Consider the following 25249-nt stretch of genomic DNA (forward strand, 5'->3'; position numbering starts at 1 on the left):
AGCAGACGCCAAAACTTTTAAAATGAATTACTATCAATTAGTTACAATGTCAGCAAGTTTCATGACTTCACGGTCTTATAATTATAGAAGTAATTTCCTTTGAAAAATATCGTTTATCTCTTTTATTCTTTTATTCTTCGCATTGAAAAATGGGAACGCCGCGTGGCTAGGGCTCTCATCTGGTTTTCCGTGCACGTGCTGCAAGTCTTTCGAGCTGAAGCCACTTCGACGACTTGCGTGTCGGTGGGGACGAAATGATGGTGATAAAGGCAACACAACGCCCAGTCCTTGAGCAGAGGAAATCCCAGACCCAGCCGGAAATCGAACCCGGACCGTTAGATATGACATTCAGTCGTGCTGACCACTCAGCTACCAGGGGCAGACTTCTTCGCAATAGTCCTCGGTCAGGACGTGGAACTGTAGTGTAAAATAGTAACGATTCACTTTCTACGAAGAATGTGGCCCTAAAATCTTAAATAAATACGTTAAATTTTTGAAACAATTAACTTCATTCTTATTCTTTTATTCTTTTCGTTATCACTTTATAATAAGAACGTTATTAGGAGAGTGTTACCAGTGATTTCCTGAGGACTACATTTAAAATTTTGTCGTCTGTTGCATGCTTTTCACGAAACGAAACCACATTCGTATCCAGTTAGATGAGTACGGGCGCTGATGTCCTCGCTGTTGTGCGCGGTGTACATATTACCAACAGGAGTGATTTAATAAAAATTTAAATTTGTACGTTAAATTTTTGAAACAATTAACTTCATTCTTATTCTTTTCGTTATCACTTTAGAATAAGAACGTTATTAGGAGAGTATTACCAGTGATTTCCTGAGGATTACATTTAAAATTTTGTCGTCTGTTGCATGCTTTTCACGAAACGAAACCACATTCGTATCCAGTTAGATGAGTACGGGCGCTGATGTCCTCGCTGTTGTGCGCGGTGTACATATTACCAACAGGAGTGATTTAATAAAAATTTAAATTTGAATTCTTTTATTTAGAGGAAGAATTTTTGATGAATTTGGATTGAGAACAGATGACACTAATTAAAAGAATCTAGAAGGAGATTTCATTAAACGAATGCCTCAATTACAACTAGTTGCTTTGTTTTCGACAGCAGTGATGGATAACGTATTGGAAGGAGGTTAATAAAGCAAAATAGAATATGGTGTGGCTCTAGGCGTTATCTTCCGAATATAGCTTCACCAAGACACTGTAATTTAACGTACCACGGAGTGAGTCAGGGAAAAGTATAAAATTCGCTGACATGAAAATTACTACATAGTGTGTAGCATTTTGTTTCGAAAACTGGTGCGAAAGAGAAAATGACGTCTTCTCCTCGAAATGTTAGTGCTTAAATATCTAAATGATGGCCTATTAACGATGTCAGTTGTAAACTGACAGAGTAGCTAGTCGTCCCAATTAACTCTAACCAATCTCTACCTTCGTCGCAAAACGTGCAACATCGATGGCTCATTTATTTGAATAATGTTGCGAATATGGGCCGGACGGCTGCCTTGGTATCTTCAGGCCGGTGCAAAGAGCGCCTATTTTGGCCATTAGACAGAAGGATAGGTAACAGTCCCGTCAACCTGGTGCCGAGAGCCCTAAAGAATACCTGAGAAGCTTGAGGATGTCAAAGTGCCAGAAAGTAGTGGGATGCAATGCATAATTGAAAATGGCCTCAGAAAGGATTTATTTTGAACAAGTCATAAAACAATGCGAAACGAGCCCGCACATCATAAAATGTGGCTGCAGTTCACCAGAAAATGTTTCAGAATCCTAATAGATCAAACCGACGCCTGTCGCAAGAGACCGGCGTACCACGTCGATCATACTCCATCTGGACCTGCATATGCATCCCTACCGAGTGTCTGTTGTTCATGCATTAAAACCAGCAGATGCTCCTCAGAGCCTTGAGTTTTGTGAGTTGCTTTTCACTGAGATAAGAATTAACGACTTATGTAACCGTTCTTTGTGTCTGATGAAGACTGGTTTCACCTGAGTGGTTATGTCAACTAACAGAATCAAAGGTTCCGGGAAGGTAAGAATTCGCATAACTTCCACAAAGCACCATTGTATAATCTGAAGGATGGGCTTTGGCATGCAGCGTCGGCACGCCGCATTATTGGTGTCATCTTCGATCATCAGGACCTGACTGAGGAGCATTAGATTTCTAACATTATGAAGTCATTTGTGACAAGATTAACGGAGGAGAAAAAGGGGTTACTTCGAACAGGATGGAGCAACTACCCATACAGCCAACCGAACCTTGGAGCACATTTACACAATCTTTACGCTTAACAGAATTGTCAGAAGAGGTCAGTCTGGTCTTAGCCCTACCTGGCCACCCAGGTCAACTAATCCGAAAGTGTGCGATGATTTTGTGTGGGAGCACTGCAGTCTGAGGTTTATCGCAACAATCGTCATGGTCTCTAAGAAAGGCAGTAGAAAATTTCAGATGAGACTGCAGCAGTTCAGCAGTCCAGGTTCGATCCGCCTTCAGCAACTTGCTGACCAGGGCCCAAAAACCGCAAGAGATGATTGGTAGTCACTTTCAACATCTGCTATAGTCAGATTATTATTGTATTTCCTTCACTCTACTGTGTTTCTTTGTACCCTGTAAGTCTTTTCTCCGAGCCACTTATATTTGCCTCAGCCTGTACATCCTTCCGCAATCCTCGAAACAATTAGGCCACGTTTTGCCAACTATAAAGAATGACCGCCGTTAGCTTACGCAAGGGAAGCGTCAGGGGCGGTGTTTAAGGCCACCTCCGCTTGTGTTGGTACTGCGGCAAGGTGATGGAACCAGAATCAACGAAAGATGCGAATGTAGAGTCTACAATATCACCGTCATCCCCTTGTTCTGTCTTATTTTTGTCTTAGTTATTCGCTATGCTAGTGGATTTACTTGGGCGACAGCGGTCCGTCTCAGCCACCGCCAGTGCGTCTACCTAAGAGTAGTTTCCAGCAGTTAGGATCCGTACCAGGTTGGATTGAAGGAATAGATCAATTTAGAGACGGGATGCGAGATTTGTTACTGGTACGGTTGAACAGCACGTAATAGTTATGGAAATGCTTCGGGAATTCAAATGGGAACCCCTGGGGGGAAGGCGACGTTCTTTTTGAGAAGCACTCTCGAGAAAATTTAGAGAAGCGGTATTTGAAGCTTATTGCCGAACGAACGATTCTACTGTCGCCAACATACTTTGAGCGTAAAGACCACAAAGATAAGAAACACCAAATTAGGGCTCATACGGAGCTATACAGTCAGTCGTTTTTCCCTCGCTCTGTTTGCGAGTGGAACAGGAGGGGGAATGACAAGCAGTGGTACAGGGATCCCTCCGCCACGCACCGTATGGTGGCCTGCGATGTGTCTATGTGGGTGTATACGTAAGTAAACTGTCCCGTCTTCAGTCGCTCTTTCCGCATACTACATCATTTCTACTCGGGTTAGGACTTTTTAAAAGTAATTCCCAGGGTGACTATTAACAGCAGGGTGTGTGTGTGTGTGTGTGTGTGTGTGTGTGTGAGTGTGTGTGTGTAATCAGCATTGCATTTGCAGGGAATACACTATTTAATCAAAGTAGGTGTTGGTAGATGTTACTTTCACTTCTACAACATCTCCATCAGTTACTTCCAGCCAACCTGATCGAATCCCCTACCCCCGCCTTTCTCCCATCCCTGTGCTACTCCAAAGTGCCGCTCGAACGAACCTTAGAGCTCTCGATAAACAATATCAGCGTCTGGTTAGTACCACAACCTTGCAGTCCAAGGCACGCTATAACTCTCTATGGATAAGCAGCGAAAAGTTTTAAATGATTATCAAGAAGATTTTGCACAATTTTTGCAATTAAACTCATATATACCCTTGCGAAATGCTGAAAGAGAATATAATATGCTGAACTGTTCATCCGAAATGGATGGTTATGAAGGCCAAGCAATGTGTAATCAATGTCGACTGAACGGTCTTGGCTATATCGAGCCTTGTAACTAAGAGATTATTATTCATTTAATGAACATTGTTAGGAAGAATTGTTTCACAGACCTCCAAGTTAAGATTTGACCACAAAATTCACTGGAAACGACAACACGCATGGACAAACTACTGACAGTCCACTAAAATCCATTAGAATAAGACCCATATTACCCTTCTTGCCGTTCTCCGTTCGTTTGGTCCCGCTATGCAGTGGACTATAAAATTTAACTTGTCGAATTACATTATACTTTACCAAACATCGAAATTGCAGCATTTCATCTCCGTTAAACACTGAAACCACATCTTTACAGTAAACTGATTTACGAAACAGTCAAATTGAAACAGGTGATGAGTCTACAACTGATAGTATTTAGACAGTGAACCAGTGCATAGAAATGCATATTTACTGAGATAAAGACATACACAGCGTACACCGCATAAGAATAACGTAACCCATAGCAATAGCGCGGCCGCTGCCACCGGAGGTTCGAGTCCTCCCTCGGGCATGGGTGTGTGTGTTGTCCTTAACATAGGTTAGGTTAAGTAGTGTGTAAGTCTAGAGACCGATGACGACTACAGTCAGTCCCTTAAGCACTGAAACACATTCGAACATTTCCCATAGTAATTTTTCAAAGCGATGATCGCCAATCTCAATGCACGTATTGCAACGGCGCATACAGTTTTGAGGCACTGTCGCAAAGATCCCGCGTGTCTGTTGTAGGCTGCAACAGGCACCGGATGATAAACAGCCCATGACAACAAACAGCTATACTGTACACAGTCCGCCGGCCGTGGTGGTCTCGCGGTTCTAGGCGCGCAGTCCGGAACCGTGCGACTGCTATGGTCGCAGGTTCGAATCTTGCCTCGGGCATGGATGTGTGTGATGTCCTTAGGTTAGTTAGATTTAAGTAGTTCTAAGTTCTAGGGGACTAATGATCACAGCAGTTGAGTCCCATAGTGCTCAGAGCCAATTTTTTTTTGTACACAGTCCATAGCATGTGCGCCAAGCAACGGCAGCATGCGTCGCACCTGCCCATTAACCTAAGCCGCACGCACGTTGCATTAGACAGCTTGTGATGTATCCGTGGTGAGGTGTGTTAGTGTGTACAGTGCATGACGCGTAGTCAAAGATGGAACTTTACGAGGTGGCAGACACGCGTTTAATACACGGTGCGGTAGCATATAGTGCCTATAAAGTAGCACGAGTATACAAACATAGCCTTCTCGACAGATGTAGATGCGTCATCCCAAATGGGACATCACAGAGAGCAGGCAAAGGTTTCCGCCAAAGACATGTCCGAACACCAGACTTTGAGAAGACGGTGTTGGATCCTGTAGCCGACCACCCATCAACTTGCCCGTAAAACGCATACATCGAAGGACACGGTGCGGAGAATACTGCTGAACCAGGTGTTACGCCCGTATCATAAAGAACGTGTGCAAGCACTGGGATCAACGCATTTTGAGCCCGACATTCACATCCGTCAACAGAGCTTCGTACAGACTGTGCTGTTCACGGATGAGGCTTCATTCATCAAAAATGGTTCAAATGGCTCTAAGCACTATGCGACAACTTCTGAGGTCACCAGTCGCCTAGAACTTAGAACTACTTAAACCTAACCAACCCAAGGACATCACACACATCTATGCCCGAGGCAGGATTCGAACCTGCGACCGTAGCGGTCGCTCGGCTCCAGACTGTAGCGCTTAGAACAGCACGGCCACTCCGGCCGGCCCTCATTCATCCGTGATGATGTTTCCAACTAGAGCAACAGCCATGTCTGGAGTGAGGAGGATCACTGTGCCACTCACATCGTTGGCCACCAGCGATGATTTTCTATCAACATATGGGCGGGAATTATCCAAAACAACCTAATAAGACCTTCCTACTTGCCTCCCCGTTTGACTGGTCCACATTACCTGGTGTTCCTACGATATGTGCATCCACAGTTCTTGGAGACTATTTCCTTTTTTGTACGAGAGAGGACATCGTTTAAACACGACGGTGCACTATCTGACTTCCATGTTAACTTCCACGAACACCTGAACAACACGTAACCTCGTAGCTGGATTGGAAGGGGAGGCCCCGTCCCGTGGCCAGCGCGATCACCAATGTTGTATGATGCCACTGTGTCCTGAACACCATCACCCCCACCATCATCACCACAGGTAATTTGACAGCACCTGTTTCATTTCTGACGTGTTAAACTCCGTGGATGTCTTATATCTTCCCCATATTTTAATGTTATCTTTCAACAAGATAACGCTGGACCACATTTTGTTCTTGTTGTCTTGACTAATATTGATTCAGAGGGTATTCGGCAGTTGACCTGACCATCAGAGTCTCCAGGTCTGCCAATTATTCAAGAAGTTGTCATGGACTTCTGAGTGACTGTCGTGCCACCACTAGGCAGGAAGTATACTTGATGAAAGGTGTAGAGTGAATACTGCATGTAAGAATGTACCCATATCTTTCTCTCGATATCGAGTGAGGATGGAGACACTGCTGCTGCCAAAGGCGGCGGTATACTATATTTCGCACCCTGTATATACCCAGATAATTTACAAATATGATCATGTATTCTTCATACTATATTGTCACGGTCATCGTCTGTAGTAGCTGGTGCAGCAGACACTGCAGATGGTGACCACGATCCTAGAGAGCGGGCGAGCCGGGCGCTGACGGCACTGGGAACACCAGATACGGCGCGGACCGACTGGGGAGCGCCCAGCACCCTACACGCATAAATACTGGACTCGATCCGCTCAAGGACAATTCCCGTATAGCACCTGAAGAAGAACGCGAGTTACGCCGTCGAAATATCGTGCGATAACGACGCGAAACATCCGGCAGAAACCACGTTTTTCCAAAATCGCAAGTAAAATATTATCCACAAAAACCATGTTTTTTTTCCTTTTGGTTCGTAAGCTGCCTCTATTACGGAAGTTTGCCACAATTATTTGTTAAAACCAAGCGTTTTTTCACTTATTTTGTTACATCATCAATGATTCGTTGTGTACACCGTTTTTCATCAGATCACCGAAGTTACGCACTGTTAGGCCTGTCCCCTTTGCCTTTAATGCATATGATGGCTGGTGGCTAAAGCTGTCGATCGCCAGCTTAGCGCCAATGTCCTGGATGAAAGTCCAAGCCTTCCGACATTGTCTGATGAAGTGAGGGCAATCGACACTACTGATGGTGATCTGTCCGTCAAATGGCTCTGAAGTTTCCTTACCGCTGGCACCGGGTTTCACCCTCTCCTTTACCATCATCATCATCATCATCATTATCATCCAACACAAACATGACGGCACACTATACGCAGCTACTGCAGTCACCTGCAGTTGACGGATTCACTTCACACATAATTTTACACTCTGTGAAAGAAAGTTGCCATTGAGGGTGAAGAGCAGAAAAATTAGGTGTTTGAATTTCTCCTTATGTGTTTCTCAAAGAACGACGCAATATGACTTTGCTTTTTACTTATTTTGTGTCCCTTCGCTGGCTATCATCCCGTTATTCCGCCCCTGGTAGCTGAGTGGTCAGCGCGACGGAATGTCGGGTTCGATTCCCGGCTGGTTCGGAGATTTTCTCCGCTCAGGTACTGGCTTTCATGTTGTCCCTATCACCATCATTTCATCCCCATCGACACGCGCGTCACCGGAGTGGCGCCTTGCACCAGGCGAGCGGTCTACCAGACGGGAGGCCCTAGCCACACGGCATTTCCAGTTTTCCATCCCGTTATTGGTCCTAGTTATTATGATGCCCCGACATTACGAAACACACAACTGTGCTCAGTATTCTTCGAGATAAATTCGCCGAATGCGAACAACTTGGCTTCGGCTATATTACAAATGAATGTCCTACCTATTGCTGACATGAAAATTTGGTCGGACCGGGATTCGAAGCCGGATTTCCCGCTTATCGCCAGCGTCGCTTTAACCATTAGGCTTCGCGTGCAAGCCTTCCGGACTGACCCAAACTTTCAAATGCCACGCTGTCTACATCCGTATATCATAGTCGCCTATATTCATCACGAAATACTTGCAGCTACCTTCCGCGCCAGTGAGAATGATACCATTATGAAACGAAACATACCATGTTATTGTCTGTTGCAGGCCTCGGCACGAAATAATTTCTTACATGTCTGGATGATCGGACATTTTTGACAAAAGACACCGTGCGAAATTATTTCGAAATAAATGCTCTGAATGCGAATAACTTGGTTTCAGCCGCATTAGTTATGGTTGTACTACCTACTGATGGCATACGAAAATTTGTGCTGGACCGAGACTCGAACCCGGATTTCTCGGTTATCACGAGCTGTCGCCTGAACTTTCAGGCTTTCCGTGAACTCCTCACCAAAAGGTAGTACATCTATACCTCACACAGCTAAATCGAAGTTATTCGCATTCAGCGAATCTATTTCGAAGTGATTTCTAACGGCTGGTTTTCGTCAACTGTGTCCGCTCATCCCGATATTCAAGCAAATGTTCTCAGTATGGTCTATAGTGTTGCTGATAAGAGTCGACCAGTAAAGTGAAACCTGACATCTCGTTATCGGAATTGGTGTTGGAAACCTCGACGTCAGATGTCGAAATTCTGGTCGTATGTAAAGTACACAAGCGGCAAGACGCAGTCAATACCTTCGCTGCGCAGTGCCGATGGTACTGTTATCGACGACTGTGCCGCTAAAGCGGGGTTATTGAACGCAGTTTTCCGAAATTCCTTCACCAGAGAAGACGAATGGAATATTCCAGAATTTGAAACACGAACATCTGCTAGCATGAGTTTCTTAGAAGTAGATACCTTAGGGGTTGCAAAGCAACTCAAATCGCTTGATACGGGCAAGTCTTCAGGTCCAGATTGTATACCGATTAGGCTCCTTTCAGATTACGCTGATACTGTAGCTCCCTACTTAGCACTCATATACAACCGCTCGCTCACCGATAGATCTGTACCTACAGATTGGAAAATTGCGCAGGTCGCACCAGTGTTCAAAAAGGGTAGTAGGAGTAATCCATTTAACTACAGACCTATATCATTGACGTCGGTTTGCAGTAGGGTTTTGGAGCATATACTGTATTCAAACATTATGAATCACCTCGAAGGGAACGATCTATTGACACGTAATCAGCATGGCTTCAGAAAACATCGCTCTTGTGCAACGCAGCTAGCTCTTTATTCGCACGAAGTAATGGCCGCTATCGACAGGGGATCTCAAGTTGATTCCGTATTTCTAGATTTCCGGAAAGCTTTTGACACCGTTCCTCACAAGCGACTTCTAATCAAGCTGCGGAGCTATGGGGTATCGTCTCAGTTGTGCGACTGGATTCGTGATTTCCTGTCAAGAAGGTCGCAGTTCGTAGTAATAGACGGCAAATCATCAAGTAAAACTGAAGTGATATCAGGTGTTCCCCAGGGAAGCGTCCTGGGACCACTACTGTTCCTGATCTGTATAAATGACCTGGGTGACAATCTGAGCAGTTCTCTTAGACTGTTCGCAGATGATGCTGTAATTTACCGTCTAGTAAGGTCATCCGAAGACCAGTATCAGCTGCAAAGCGATTTAGAAAAGATTGCTGTATGGTGTGTCGGGTGGCAGTTGACGCTAAATAACGAAAAGTGTGAGATGATCCACATGAGTTCCAAAAGAAATCCGTTGGAATTCGATTACTCGATAAATAGTACAATTCTCAAGGCTGTCAATTCAACTAAGTACCTGGGTGTTAAAATTACGAACAACTTCAGTTGGAAGGACCACATAGATAATATTGTCGGGAAGGCGAGCCAAAGGTTGCGTTTCATTGGCAGGACACTTAGAAGATGCAACAAGTCCACTAAAGAGACAGCTTACACTACACTCGTTCGTCCTCTGTTAGAATATTGCTGCGCGGTGTGGGATCCTTACCAGGTGGGATTGACGGAGGACATCGAGAGGGTGCAAAGAAGGGCAGCTCGTTTTGTATTATCGCGTTATAGGGGAGAGAGTGTGGCAGATATGATACACGAGTTGGGATGGAAGTCATTACAGCATAGACGTTTTTCGTCGCGGCGAGACCTTTTTACCAAATTTCAGTCACCAACTTTCTCTTCCGAATGCGAAAATATTTTGTTGAGACCAACCTACATAGGTAGGAATGATCATCAAAATAAAATAAGAGAAATCAGAGCTCGAACAGAAAGGTTTAGGTGTTCGTTTTTCCCGCTCGCTGTTCGGGAGTGGAATAGTAGAGAGACAGTATGATTGTGGTTCGATGAACCCTCTGCCAAGCACTTAAATGTGAATTGCAGAGTAGTCATGTAGATGTAGATGAGAACGTGTTAGAACTGAGAACCTCTCGATTCTCGGATTGCAGGGGGTCTTACCTGGGTGGGGGAGCGGCGACTTGCCCTCCCCGCGAGAGTCGGACTCGTCTTCGTCGGCGATGGAGGGTGCGCTCGTGGTGCTGACCTGGCGGCTGGTCTTGCGGTAGGCGTCTTTGGCGGAGCGGCCGCCCGCCGGCTGGATGTGCTTCCACATCTCGTACATGACGACGGCGCAGATGAGCGAGTACTCGATGGTGCAGGGGAACAGGAAGGGCGCCGCGTTCTGCACCAGCGAGCCCATGATGTTGGAGCGACGGCACTCGAAGATGTCGTGCTCGGCTGACCGTCGTGACACGTTATGTACAGCAGTGAGGTTGCGAACCGCTTCCCCCACTAACGGCAGCTTCGGGGTGACGCTGGTGGGGTAGTCGTACACGTGGTGGTCGCTCAGGCTCAGTGCTTCACCTGCACACACGGAAAAGAGCATCACCCAAGTTGCCGTTGTCCTCAGAAAATTTCAGAATCCGAGAATTACTGTTGCTCAAAATATTAGGTGAGAGACAAATGTCTCTAGAATCCGATAGTTGGTTGGTTGTTTTTGGGAAGGAGACCAGACAGCGAGGTCATCGGTCTCATCGGATTAGGGAAGGACGGGGAAGGAAGTCGGCCGTGCTCTTTGAAAGGAACCATCCCGGCATTTGCCTGGAGCGATTTAGGGAAATCACAGAAAACCTAAATCAGGATGCCCGGACTCGGGATTGAACCGTCGTCCTCCCGAGTGCGAGTCCAGTGTCTAACCACTGCGCCACCTCGCTCGGTTTCGATAGTTGTCAGCGCAATAAGAGTTATCAGTGATTTATTAGACGGGGACGAGGAAAGTACAATCATGGAAATGGAATGTGTTACAACCTGCACGCCTTGACCGAGCTCTGGCAAACTTTAACTCCACCAGTAATCAAACGTCTGTTGTGTGTTCTGTCTTAAGTATACGTGTAACACAGAAACTGATTTGGACGTCAACGGGCATGGCGCGGCGAAAACGTCTGTATCAGCCAGTTCACATGATAAAGAAAGATGTCGAAATAAAATTAATTTGATAATTCCAACCACAGATTCGAACTGCCTACAAAGGTCGGATCTCATTGCTAATAATCTGTGATCGGTTATTATGGGACCTATTCGGAAAGAAAGGTCCGATCCGTCACGAAATGAAAACTACTGTGAAAATCAAAAGTATTTTGTTTTCAACAGTTACCTAAACCTTCCAGATACTATTGTACATAGACGGCGCTCAGACGTAGACATTGTCATGGCACTGGACCAGTTTGCCAGTACCCTCACCATAGAAGGCAGCCGCCTCTTCCTATCGAAAACGCTGCAGGAGCATCTTCATTGCCCCTGCAAAGTGCGGCCGAGAATTGTCATGAAGAAAGAAATGCGTAACAGTTACGTTATGCGGGCTGCGTGTCATCAGGCAAAATCTATCACAAGCCCCCCCCCCCCCCCCCCCATACTTGGTGGGAAACACTATTTTCTATGCATCTTTACGTGCTCACTGTGCGCTCAGAACAAAGTGTCGTGATCGACGAGCATATTAGACACACTGCCCGACACATCTGTACAAAGCTTCATCGCCTTTTCACTACGGTTTCCATTTGGTAGCTAATCGGAACTTACTTTCCGAATAGCAATTGTACGCCATTAGATTAATTTTCCGCAGCCAGTGTGGCGTCTGCATCTCCTTAGTTGACACGACTCGGCAGTGATGGTTGTCCCAGTCGGTATGACGTGAAACGGCGTCCGTCACTCACGACATCGCCACCCTGTAACTAGTAGAAAAACACAAACTCCTCGCGTGGTTTGGTCATATTTCAGATATCGTCTTTCGTGCCAATATTTCGATAGAGTAGCGCGTCAGAACGTGTAAGCTGCTCTTGCTTCTTCACTGATAAACGCGGCAATTGCACCACTCGATGGCGCGGTTTCTCCTCTGACCTGAAATGATGACTACGAATTTTCTTTTGTTGTGAGTCGGCGACTGACTTACAGCTTGCTTGAGCAGGCTAACTGTAGTTCTTATTTTTATTACGTCCGGCTAGATAATGGATGTTGAATATTTCATCATTATGCGAGCTGACTTAAGTATTTTCAGTAAGAAAGAAAGCTGTTCCTGTTGATGAAGAATGATAACTGCATAATGGCTACTGAATGCGACTAACGCTAGCTAAATTTTTCTGGTGGAGATAGTGTGAGGTGGGGTGGTTGTCACTCTGGCAGTGCATACCACTGACATCCAAAATTGAAGTCCCTGTGATCCGAAAACGGTGTGAAGCTCCACATGCAATCATGCAAATTTGCTTTTAAAAGGAATGAAACAAGTCGCGCAACGGATAACTTATTATTAAGTTCGAATTTTTAAAAGTTAACTGTCATGCATGAAATACACAGCTCAACCACCACGCATTTTAGCTACAGGAAGCACACATAGAAAAGATGCATTTTTTTTTTTTTGCCTTAACGTGCATTCAATCGGGAAAAATCTTAAACACTATAACAATGAATTCAAATTTAAACAGACAATTATGTCTAATTCCGATGTTGGTACTACTTTTAGGATCGCGTAACGAATATTGGACATGGGCTAGCCAAGAGCATATCAGGAAATGCTAACGAAAAGTGAACTCAGAAGAGCAAATACTCTTCACAGATTCAAAGTGCATCCTGAAAACAAACAACTAAGTGCGTTCATCAGTTACCGAAACGATTAACTCTGCAAGGTTAACTAATGCCGCACCCCCTGAACTATTGCACAAAAAAGCATTGCTGGTCGAATCTCCGGCTATGAGTGACAGTTAACAGCGGACTGACTCCATCTTCGCGTGTGCGACCCGTGAGCATGCCATCAGGTCCGTCACTCGTGGAGGCAGGAGGCAGAGTGTCACTACAGAGATTCGAAAGTCTATATGACGTTCGGAAAAGCTCCAAGTGCTCCACCAATGGCGATAATAATTCCGAGCACCGTCCAATCTCTAGCCGAGTTTTGCTGAGATTTCTACCACTGCCTCAATGATATGTGAAGATTTCGACAGAGCGCCAACAAGAGAGAGACATTTTGTTTACTTTATGAGCTGGAGCACGGGCAAAACCTAACCGTCTTCCTAGCCAAGTTCCAAAGCACCCGTTGAGCCTATGTGTCTCACGATTACCATGGAAAACTTCCAACAGCCACTTTCTTTAAGTGAAGAAGACACTTACACGTAGACATCACGGCTTTGCACAAGTGCTTGCAAGCTACCCAGTGCGTTACCTCCCATGTTAAGATGGCCAGCCGAGAATCAGAGGAAGCGCGAGGGTGGAAGATGCATCGGCCCTCAAGACCAATTAAAACTTTGCGTCTCTGGCTGTAATGAAGGTTGAATGCCCGAGTCCCTCCATCTTCTCTCTCTGCTAGACTGCTGTGCTAAATATACGAAAAAATACGGATTCTCATAAACCGAAGCGAATGGCTAATTTAGTTCCTATCTTGACCATAGGCAACATGTAGTAGTAATACAAATTATGAAGAGAACATCTCAGTTACCAATTTATTATGTTAATGCGCTTGGGGAGTACTATTAGAACATAGAAATATGACTAAAATATGCAGGCTGGCGCTACATGAATAATTAAGCCATCTTGCAATGACAACAAGGGTTGTCCAGAGGACATACACGTGCAGCTTTCCAACTGTGAGAATGGTCGAATTATTGGCATAAGAAACAGGGCAGCGTCATACTCGCAGATCGCACGGACAATCGGCTGTAGTGCAGTGACTGCAGAATTGGCGGCGATGAGATGGAATCAGGGCTGAAAAGAATGTGGCAGGAAGAGAAGGCGCGAATACTTCCAGAATACTACTCCAAAAAACGGTTTTCGGCTGATTCCAACGGACAGACGTGTGACAGCAATTGGAGTCCAGGCAGAGGTTATAGGCAGAGTGTTACCACGAACTTTAGGGAACTGGACTGAGACATCAAGTTACCCGCCCGGGTAGCCGAGAACGCTAATGCGCTGCTTCCTGTACTCGGATAGGCGCGCCGGCCCCGGATCGAATCCGCCCGGCGGATTACCGACGAGGGCTGGTATGCCGGCCAGCCTGGATGTGGTTTTTACGCGTTTTTCCACCCCCCCCCCCCCTCTAGGTGAATACCGGGCTGGCCCCACGTTCCGCCTCAGTTACACGACTCACAGTCATTTGAAAACAATCGCACTATTTCATGACGAGACACAGACAGCTGGGGTACACCCATTCCGTCCTGGGGGGTTCGGGGTGCTGGCAGGAAGGGCATCCGGCTACCCTCTGACACTAACATTGGCAAATGCGTGCCGGCCACTGGTGGCCGAGCGGTTATAGGCGCTTCAGTCTGGAACTGCGCTTCTGCTACGGTCACAGGTTCGAATCCTGCCTCGGGCATAGATGTGTGTGATGTCCTTAGGTTAGTTAGGTTTAAGTAGTTCTAAGTTCTAGGGGGCTGATGACATCAGATGTTAAGTCCCATAGTGCTCAGAGCCATTTGAACCATTTTTGAAGCCAAATTCGTATTAACAAGGCCGTTCCTGGGGGACAAAGGCCTACAGGAAAAGAAAGAAAGAAAGAACTGAGACATCAAGTTCCTGCCGAAATTATATTACAAAGAACAAGAGTTACAAAGAGTATAGCTGCGGTTCAGTTTTTTATTTCTTTATTTTGGTTTTGTGTTACGAGGACCATAGAGCCATCAATGGTTATAAAGAGACACAGAAATATAATTACAAAAACGCAGAAGAGTACAAAATTACGAAGTAAGCATACAAATACAGCAACACAATTACACAAACACCACACAGCCGGTTCCGGTTCAGTTGGAAATGAAGTGATACCAGGGGAGCACAATAGGTTATGCAACACATCCTTTTTCTGGGACAATTTCGGTGAAAAAATTCGGATTTTGTTGTGGGACATTTTGGAATAATCCCACTTCAGTGTCTATAGTTTCACAAAGCTCCAATTGGTGGCTGCATTAGCATTCAAAATTGTGTCTGTAACGGAGGTTCATTGCAATCAGATAGCTGAGATGAAGTTTCCTTTGCCGGAAAACCAGAGCGTCGTAGATACTCATAGATGCTTATAGAATGGCTACAGAGACCTGGCAGTGAACAAAAGCATGGTGAGTTGTTGCGTGAGGCGTCTGTCACCATCGCAACAAAGTCGCGTCTAAACCTGTCCGTTTTCCCACCTGCCAGCCGGAAGCAAACAGCTGTGATTTCTTCAATGTTCAAAAGTGGGTGTTACGGCGTAAAGTCAAGCGCCGGCGCGCCAGTCGGGAACGACAAAACAGATAGGGCTGTGGAGAAGACATCAGCCAGTTGCAAGCTGACTGACCCCTCTCCAGGACGACAATGCTACAGCAGCGGACCCTATGCGAAGTAAACATAAGCGCTGTGCTGACTGGTGGCGGTCCAGATCTACAGCAGCTTCAAAACCAGCAACTTTGATACAAGCGTCATGTCTAATGAGATATTTCTTATTTTGTCTGTCCCTCTTTGCTTGCGACACATCTGTGTAACACAAAGTCAAGTATCATATTTTTTCATTTTGTAATAAAACTCGTTAATACGATTTGTTTGAACGTTGTGTAGGTATACGAGAAAGCAGGTTTCCTAGATAAATCCAGCCTAGTCGTCAAATTGGGTTAACAGTGAGGACACTCTCATTCGAGATGATCGACAGATCAGAAGTAAACAGCTCGCTTCACAACTGGACGTCTCTGTATATAGAGCTAGTTCAATCGTCCACCACATGGAGTACTCGTAGGTGTTTGCCTACTGGGTTGCTCGCTGCATAACGGAAGTCTATGAAGAGCAAAGAAGGACAATCTGTGCGGAATTGCTTGCATGTTGCGAGTTGACCGTTAGAATTTTTTTGTCGTCAATCGTAATAGGCGATGAAACATTCATCAGTTCCAGCAATAAACAAAACGGCAATACATGGAGTGTCCTCACACCAGCTCTCCAGCGAGGAAAAAGTTCAAAGCCGCACACTCAGCCAGAAATGTTTTGGCGACGACCTTCTGGTACTCTGAAGTGGCTATTCTATTTGATGTTCTCCCTAATGGTGCAACGATCAACTCTGAAGTGTATTGTGGCACCCTCAGGAAATTGAAGACACAACTTCAGCTTGTTCGTCGCCACACAAATACAAACAAAATGTTCATTCTCCATGATAACGCAAGGGCTCATACAAGCCTACCACACCAGAGAGCAACTCAGAACACCTCATTAGACAGTTCTCCCTCATCCACTATAAAGCCCAGATCTCGTACCTCATGACTTCCATCTGTTTGGTCCAGTGCACTCCGTGGGAAGCAGAAGGTGGATGATGGCGAGATTAATGATGCAGCAAGACCTTGTCTCCGACGCCGTCCAGTAAAGTAACACCATGTGAGCATACAGACCCTCCTAGTAAGCTGCGCGAGACCTTCGCATTGAAAGGCGATTATGCTGAAAACCAGAGTTTTGTAGCCAAAACAGCTGGAAATAATATGGTGTATTGGAGTCCTGTACAAAGCCAACCTACTTTCAAAAAAAAGTAATGTGTTACTTACTGAATGCCGCTGGTATTATGTGGCGCTTCGTGCTGAGTCTGTTAGTGACAGTAAGATCCATGCCATCGCATCTGTGTACGACGTGATGAGAGCAACCTGCGACTTCCGAGACCCATACCTGTCCAACCCTTACAGTACTGATGTACGGAATTATTAGACATGACAACAGGATTGATAAGGTTATTGTTGAAGGGAGGCTGAATTCTTGCCAACATGTGACGAGAATGGTAAACCCTGTTGTCATACTCTTTATGACCAGGGTCCAAATGCCGTATTCCAGCAGGATAATCAAAGACACTGCAGTCCACACCGCTATCGTCTTGAGCAATGAATGTATCCTCGACTGGTTTGCCTGGTTCCGTGATTGTTCACCTATAGAGAATGTGTGGGATGTGATGGGAAGATGAATACTTCTATACGAACCTCCACCCAACAATCTTTATGTACTGACAAAGCATATGTTTTAGGCGTGGAAAGAAATTTCACACCACGGCATTGGCGTCCTGAAGGGTAGGCGGTATTGTGGTACAGGAGGGAGCACTGGTTCCTCTTGGAATCTTATTCATTGCAGAATTCTCACAAATTTCTAACTCTGAATGTCTATGACTCTATTAAACTGCATATTTAACATCGCAGAGCGCGATGGAAAATACTGTGACTGTAATAATATATATATGTGTCGGCGGATTTTTTGATTTTCATGTCGTTCAAGAATTGCGCTGACTCCTTGGTGCGGTAGCAGTTTCGGAGCTACTGTGCAGTCAGAATGGATGCGAACCTTTACAGAACTGCTGTGAAATAATATTTCTGTATTTTTTTTCTCGTAAAGCCCTTTTCGAGGTGCAGAAAGTAGCTGACCCAACACGCTGAAGAGCAGATTCCAGTTCAGCATAAGCAAGGCAGCTCTACGCCTGTCTGTTATCCGTTCCCAACCTGCTGAAGAGCTCTCCCTCACTTTGCTTAACATCAGAATCTCACCAGTAGTTCACCGATTGTTTGTCGACAAAGAAAAGCAGTGACTGCTTACAAATGCAACGTTCACATTTGTACGATACAACAGTAGACTCTGAAGCTAAAACGGTCTGTACTTAAACTATGCCTCCAAATACATCAGTTGAAACAGAATACTCCATTTTATGCGCGTAGATGAAAGGGAATAAAGTGCGAAATTTCAACGTCGAAAAGATGTCCTGTCAACGAATTGGTACCTTTTCAACTTTACGGGTTGCAACACAGCACCACATATAGTCAAGCTGAAACAACTGCACGACAATGTAACAAACTGAAGAGACAAGGACCGATTTAATTCAGTCCAGGCTGTAAAAAGCCGATTCTGTGGAACAGTTTGAGAATGGTTATGGAAGATTTCTTACGTTCTTCTACTCGGTCATAGGCTCTAAGCTACACGTTCCGTAACCAAGTCAAAAAATGTGGATTTAAAAACACATTTTGTTCAGTTGTAGTTACGTCACTAACATAGAATGCATAAAAGTGATGAAATAAATCCAATATCGTGATGAGGTGCATTCTGTATGCAAAAAAATGTGCTGTACATGATATTAAATCTAATCATCCCTTCTTCCAATTTGGTAACATTTTTCCCCACTTCGAAGAGAATATTGGTCACTTTTCTTCTTAACCAACAGTATATTTTTAGTTTTCCTTCTTTTCCGTTTCAAATTTTTGTTTTTAGCTTCTTACATTATTGTGGGGCTAGTAGTATATTTTTGTAGAAAAAATTTCTAGCATCATTTCGTGTCTCTTAGAATCAAAAAGATGGAATAAATACACCTATTATTAAGAAAAGAAATGTACTTTTCATATGCAGTTCAATAGCAAAGTAATGTCTTTTCAACATGCTAATTCTATAGCTACCAAATGTCTGTGGCTTCGTAAGCTTGTGTACTTCTCGTCAAATTTAGTCGTTAGTTTACAAAGTTTACAAACTCACCGAATCAGACACTTAAAAAATGAGAAAAATCAGAATTCCCCCCTCCCCCTTTCGGCTAAAAAAATTTCCGCGGATACCCACGATTTCGAGACCATTCCTTCCACGTCACAAGGAATGGTAAAGTGTATTCGCGCACATGGAGGTCTCACCTCAAACTAATGTTGATGATGAACACCAGTTCCAAAAGAAATGAAAGTTGCATCAGTTAATACCCCTTACGTCTAGAATAACCTCACACAATATAATAAACATTAGACTGGAGCTTCAAGGTGTCTTTCTGGTTCAGTCAGTGACTAAAATACATATGTGGTCAAAAGTATTCGAACACCTGGCTGAAAATGACTTACAAATTCGTGGCGCCCTCCATCGACAATGCTGGAATGCAATATGATGTTAGCCCACCCTCTTAGACTTGATGACAGCTTCCGCTCTCGCAGGCATATGTTCAATCAGGTGCTGGAAGGTTTCTTGGGGAAAGGCAGCTCATTCTTCACGGAGTGCTGCACTGAGGAGAGGTATCTATGTCGGTCGGTGAGACCTGGAACGAAGTCAGCCTTCCAAAACATCTCAAACGTGTTCTATAGGGTTCAGGTCAGGACTCTGTGCAGCCCAGTCCATTACAGGGCTGTTATCGTCGTGTAGCCATTCCGCTACAGGCCGTGCATTATGAACAGGTCCTCGATCGTGTTGAAAGATGCAATCGCTTTCTCCGAATTGCTCTTCAACAGTGGGAAGCAAGAAGGTGCTTAGAACATCATTGTAGGTCTGTGATGTTATAGTGCCACGCGAAACAACAAGGGGTGCAAGCCACCCTCATGAAAAACGCGACCACACCATAACACTATCGCCTCCGAATTTTACTGTTGGCACTACACACACAGGCAGATGATGCTCACCATGCATTCGCCATATCCACACCCTGCCATCGGATCGCCACATTGTGTACCGTGATTCGTCACCCCACACAAAGTTCTTCCACCCTTCAATCGTCCAATGTTTACTCTCCTTACACCAAGCGAGGCGTCGTTTGGCATTTACCGGCGGGATGTGTGGCTTATGAGCAGCCGCTCCATCGTGAAATCCAAGTTTTCTCACCTACCGCCTAACTGTCATAGTACTTGCAGTGGATCTTGATAGAGTTTCGAATTCCTGTGTGATGGTCAGGATAGATGCCTGCCTATTACACATTACGACCGTCTTCAACTGTCGGCGGTCTCTGTCAGTCGACAGACCAGGTCGGGCTGTGCTGTACGTCCCCCTTCACGTTTCCACTTCACTATTATACCGGAAACAATGGACCTAGGGATGTTTAGGAGTGTGGAAATCTCGCATACAGGCGTATGACAAAAGTGACATCCAATCACATGACCTCGTTCGTAGTCCGTGTGTTCCGCCGAGCGCCGCATTGTGCTCTCTCACGATGTCTAATGACTGCTGAGGTAGCTGATATGAAGTACCTGGCAGTAGATGGCAGCACAATGCACCTAATTCGAAAAACGAATGTTTTTGGGAGTGTCCGCAGAGTTTTGATTACATAGTGTACAGTTGGATGTGGCACATTAGCAATTACTTCAGTCCAGAAACTACCATTTTGACCGTTAGCTTCCATAGTCGATTGCACTTCGTCAGGGAAACGAAAGTGGTTCAGAAATTGGGAACATCAACATAAAAATTTGAAAAACAAGCACAATAGTAGACAAATAGCGTAAAACAGCCAGCCTTGTACCGTCCACCTTCTAGTAATGATGGGGAAAGACACAATGAGTTGCTTGCGTAGACTACGGCAAAAAGTGCCATGAGGACCAAGTATAATTAGTCGAGTACATATTCTCGGAATCACTTTAACTCGAAGCAGAACGGCCGCTTCAAAGTCCACACCAAGTCACCTCCTTGTAGTATCACAGTATCTCATCACTGTGAATGCGTCTGTTTCTCATAGTCGATATTTTACTGAGCCGAATGTCTTAAAAATGACGTCACACTACTTGCATTCGGAATACATTGTTGGTCGAGTCGTTGAGCAATTTTCACAGTGCGATGAGCTTCGCTGTGAAGAACAGTGCGTTAGTGTTATCTGGCCGCGTGTACTCAGGTATACTATCTGCAGTAACGAAGCATCTTCTTTAGAGACTGAACGGCAAATGACGTTAGGATCAATACAACAACTTGTAAGCAAGAGAACATCAGATCATCTTATCGTGTAAGCTCTTAATGTGGGTCCGCAGCTCGTGGTCGTGCGGTAGCGTTCTCGCTTCCGGCGCCCGTGTTCGATTCCCGGCGGGGTCAGGGATTTTCTCTGCCTTGTGATGACTGGGTGTTGTGTGATGTCCTTAGGTTAGTTAGGTTTAAGTAGTTCTAAGTTCTAGCGGACTGATGACCATAGATGTTAAGTCCCATAGTGCTCAGAGCCATTTGAACCATCTTTTTCTTAATGTGGGTAGCATGTCATACACTAAAACTATGCATGAAGTATTAATGTTAGCGTGGTAGTTAAAAAGATGTGTGAGTACTTTGTTGTCCTCGAATCACGATGGTAAGTTGTTTCCGATGAGACTTTGCTGTGTAAAACGTATCTACTATACCTCCTCTGCAACGTGCAGAATCGGCAATAGGAGCTGCGCCACACCCTGTATAATCAAAATCATCTCAAAAACTACAGCATGCTTATGTGTCTTTAGTACTGAGTTACCTACACAGACCTCTTCATCGACGATGAAAAAAACGTTAAACCGTAAACTTCTTTATTTTTGACTCATTTATGGACAACTCTTCAACAATCTGACTTTATATGCAGCTCCAAATCAATTGAGTTTATGTTAATACACTGATGATCAAAATACACTCATAGCCTTAAGTTCAGCATGCACGACGTTGATTTAAAAGCCGAAGTTGACAACATCAGGGAGAGATGGAGAAGATATACTCCACCAGCGGACCCCGTACATGTGGGGTAAACAGTAAACGTAATGTAACAGCAGAGCCCATAATTGTGAAACAAACCCTAGGAAAGGAAGGCACTTAGTGTCAGTTTAAGTTCGCTACAGTTCCTGGAATGATAGAAGAGGAAAATCCTCATTTCTACTGCGTGACGCAGAACTTATGGTCAGTTTCCTGAGGACTACTAGCAAATGAAGTTTACAGCTGGTGTGTGAGCTGGCTTATGACGTAATGTTTGTTGTTTCAGAGCTGTTGTCCCAACTACCTTTCATACACACAAAAGCAAGCTGACATCTAAGTGCTAATGATGTTGCGTCACGCTCAAAGCGACCTGGGATCTCACCAATAATCGCTGCAGCTTCAACAGTCAGCTGTTGCAGAGTTTAAAATGGCGTCAGGTACCCTGACCGCTGCAAACACTCTTTCGCTTACCGTTTCCTAAACATTATTAGGAAATCTCTCTGCCATCCTGCACAGAGAGAATGTGTATACACTAAAAGAAGTCTTGCCCGCCGCGAGAATAAATTCATGGCATCTGTCATATTGTAAAATATAAGTTGTACAATATTCTATGATCCAGAAGAGTAAGAAATGTATCTCAAAACGAAGAGGTCTTGTTAGGGTAAGGACTGATTATAATTTTCGAAAGTAAATAGTAAATACATGCACCATTTAGACACAACTCAGAAATTTCTGCTAAGCAGTTTCAAATAGACGGTACATGTATATAGAAAGTCAGAACCAGAGAGGATACGCTATCCATTAGCGTTATCAGTAGAGGAGAGGGGAAACACGATTAGCGGTAAACGGCCGTCGATGAGAATGCCTTGATGATAAAGAACAAGTTCGTGATGGGGAGGGAAGGGGAAGGCGTTTGGTCTTGTTTTTTTTCCCCACAGAACCGTCGCAGCATTTGCCTGAAGTTATTTTGTGGAACCATAGAAAATACGGCAGGACTACGGACAGAAGAAGACGATTTTGTTGGGGAGAAAAACCAATAAAGGAAAAAAAACGGGGAACTTCAGTAGTCGTCCACCCAACTGAAGACATCTGGACGTCTCTGGTACGAAGTATGGTGACAGAATGTCTACGGGATCCGGCTGCACACCCGAAAATATTTAGAAGTGAAAACGTTATTCTTAATAGTCATATAACTAGACAGGAGCCTCATGCATGATGTCAGCGGTAATAATTATGCATGACAGAATAATAATGGAGTTGATATACGTGTTTTTTAGCACAGAATTTTGTTTTTGCCATTTTTGAGGAGCAACAAGCACCACATATTGATAGTCATAATTACTCGATCGCAGCTGCTCGTTAACAGATGGATATGGGTGAGAACATCTGGTAGATTTTCATACAGCCAATTTGTTAGTGCTAAAAAGGATAGAAGCTAAACCTTGGTGGATTACAAACATTGAAACACCAGTTAATTCATTAGGTAGTTGATCGTAAGTTTTATAGCATTTGGAAACAAGTTATTATGGGACATGTAATACGCTGGCGCTCTTCTGTTGATCTACGCCACCGACGTTAGCTGTACATTGAAAGAAGCCTGTGGACAGCACTCACTCACCGTGGTGGTCGCCGTGCATGGCGAGGTGCACGATTTCGTGCTTGGTCTCCTCGACCAGCACGTACAGCCACTCGCACAGGTTTGTCGCCGTCATGTGCATCAGGCCCAGGCGGGACACCACGCGGTACTCGTTCAGCTTCAGGTCCTGCGCAAAAGAGAAACATAATTTTATGTTCATTTTTGTGAATACATGACCTTATTGGTATTGCAGCAATAAATCCTTCTTGTTTTGTAAATTAAACTGCCTTTTGCTGTTGCTATTTAGTTTATTTCTCCCATACGCGTTTCGCCTTTTCTTGTTTTAAGGCATCATCAGTGGGATCTACAAAGATACATTTTTGTTTAGTTTTAGATTATTAAACAGTTCACGTCGCGATTTTTGTAAAAAAGTAGTTACTTACAATTTGCTGATCTGCGTTTCTCACATCTGGTGTAGAGGTCGCACTACCACTTTTTTCACTGCCACATACTCATAACTTCGAGTTCTGGCCTTCCTTACACTGTTTCCCATGTTTCTCACACTTTTCGTGGTGAAATCTTGTGGTTTTGACACTCGACACAACTATTTCGTGTGACACTGCCTTTCACAAACGTAAATATTGCGACTCCATTTCGCGTTTCCCCCTCTTTGGCATGTTCACGTATTTGTTGTCAACCTATCAAAGTATGTGTTTGAAACTACCTTCTATTTGTGCTGTTTATACCGTGTTCGTGTGTGTATCAGAGAGAGCGAGAGAGAGAGAGAGAGAGAGAGAGAGAGAGAGAGTCAGTTCATGAGCGTAAATTTTTTTTTTGTGTGTGTGTGTATGTGTGTGTATGTGCGTGTGTGTGTGTACTAGCTTATTAGCGAGTGGTTGAAAACTTTGGTGACAGATATGTTTGATGTTTGGTGCTGTAATCCTTTTGGGTGTGTTATTCTATTATTTTATCTATTAGTGTAAATAACAGTTCATTATTTACACTAATAGATAAAATAATAGAATAACACACCCAAAAGGATTACAGCACCAAACATCAAAAATATCTGTCACCAAATTTTTCAACCACTCGCTAATAAGCTAGTACACACACACACACACACACACACACACACACACACACACACACACACAAAAATTACGCTCATGGACTGACTCTCTCTCTCTCTCGCTCTCTCTCATACACATACGAACACAGTATAAACAGCACAAATAGAAGGTAGTTTCAAACACATACTTTGATAGGTTGGCAACAAATACGTGAACGTGCCAAAGAGGGGGAAACGCGAAATGGAGTCGCAATATTTACGTTTGTGAAAGGCAGTGTCACACGAAATAGTTGTGTCGGGTGTCAAAACCACAAGATTTCACCACGAAAAGTGTGAGAAACATGGGAAACAGTGTAAGGAAGGCCAGAACTCGAAGTTATGAGTATGTGGCAGTGAAAAAAGTGGTAGTGCGACCTCTACACCAGATGTGAGAAACGCAGATCAGCAAATTGTAAGTAACTACTTTTTTACAAAAATCGCGACGTGAACTGTTTAATAATCTAAAACTAAACAAAAATGTATCTTTGTAGATCCCACTGATGATGCCTTAAAACAAGAAAAGGCGAAACGCGTATGGGAGAAATAAACTAAATAGCAGCAGCAAAAGGCAGTTTAATTTACAAAACAAGTATTTATATGCTTGCTGTGGAAGATGGCCACGCAAACAAACTTGTTAATAAATCCTTCTTATGTTACGTAATAATTTTTTGTCACCTATTCCTTGGCTCTAGGGACCATATTTTGTTGAAATTAGATTGGCATAGAACTGGATTAATAAAGGGACTGGTTTTCTATTAGGACGTCGAACCACGTATTACCCGAATCGAAGCACAA

General features: G+C 44.3%; 1 protein-coding gene across 2 annotated transcripts in view; it reads right to left on the reverse strand.

Moving 5' to 3' along the window:
- The window catches only part of LOC126355827 (proton channel OtopLc-like), a 254516-nt gene that overhangs the window by 23799 nt on the left and 205468 nt on the right, over positions 1-25249 (reverse strand). For both annotated transcript variants that reach the window (XM_050006273.1, XM_050006274.1), the window contains 2 exons: positions 23389-23533; positions 10359-10763 (listed from right to left, as the gene is read on the reverse strand). In XM_050006273.1, the coding sequence (XP_049862230.1) occupies positions 10359-10763; positions 23389-23533 (550 nt within the window). The remainder of the gene's footprint in view (positions 1-10358; positions 10764-23388; positions 23534-25249) is intronic.

Source organism: Schistocerca gregaria, chromosome 3 (genome assembly GCF_023897955.1).
Source record: "Schistocerca gregaria isolate iqSchGreg1 chromosome 3, iqSchGreg1.2, whole genome shotgun sequence".
Taxonomy (NCBI): Eukaryota; Metazoa; Arthropoda; class Insecta; order Orthoptera; family Acrididae; genus Schistocerca; species Schistocerca gregaria.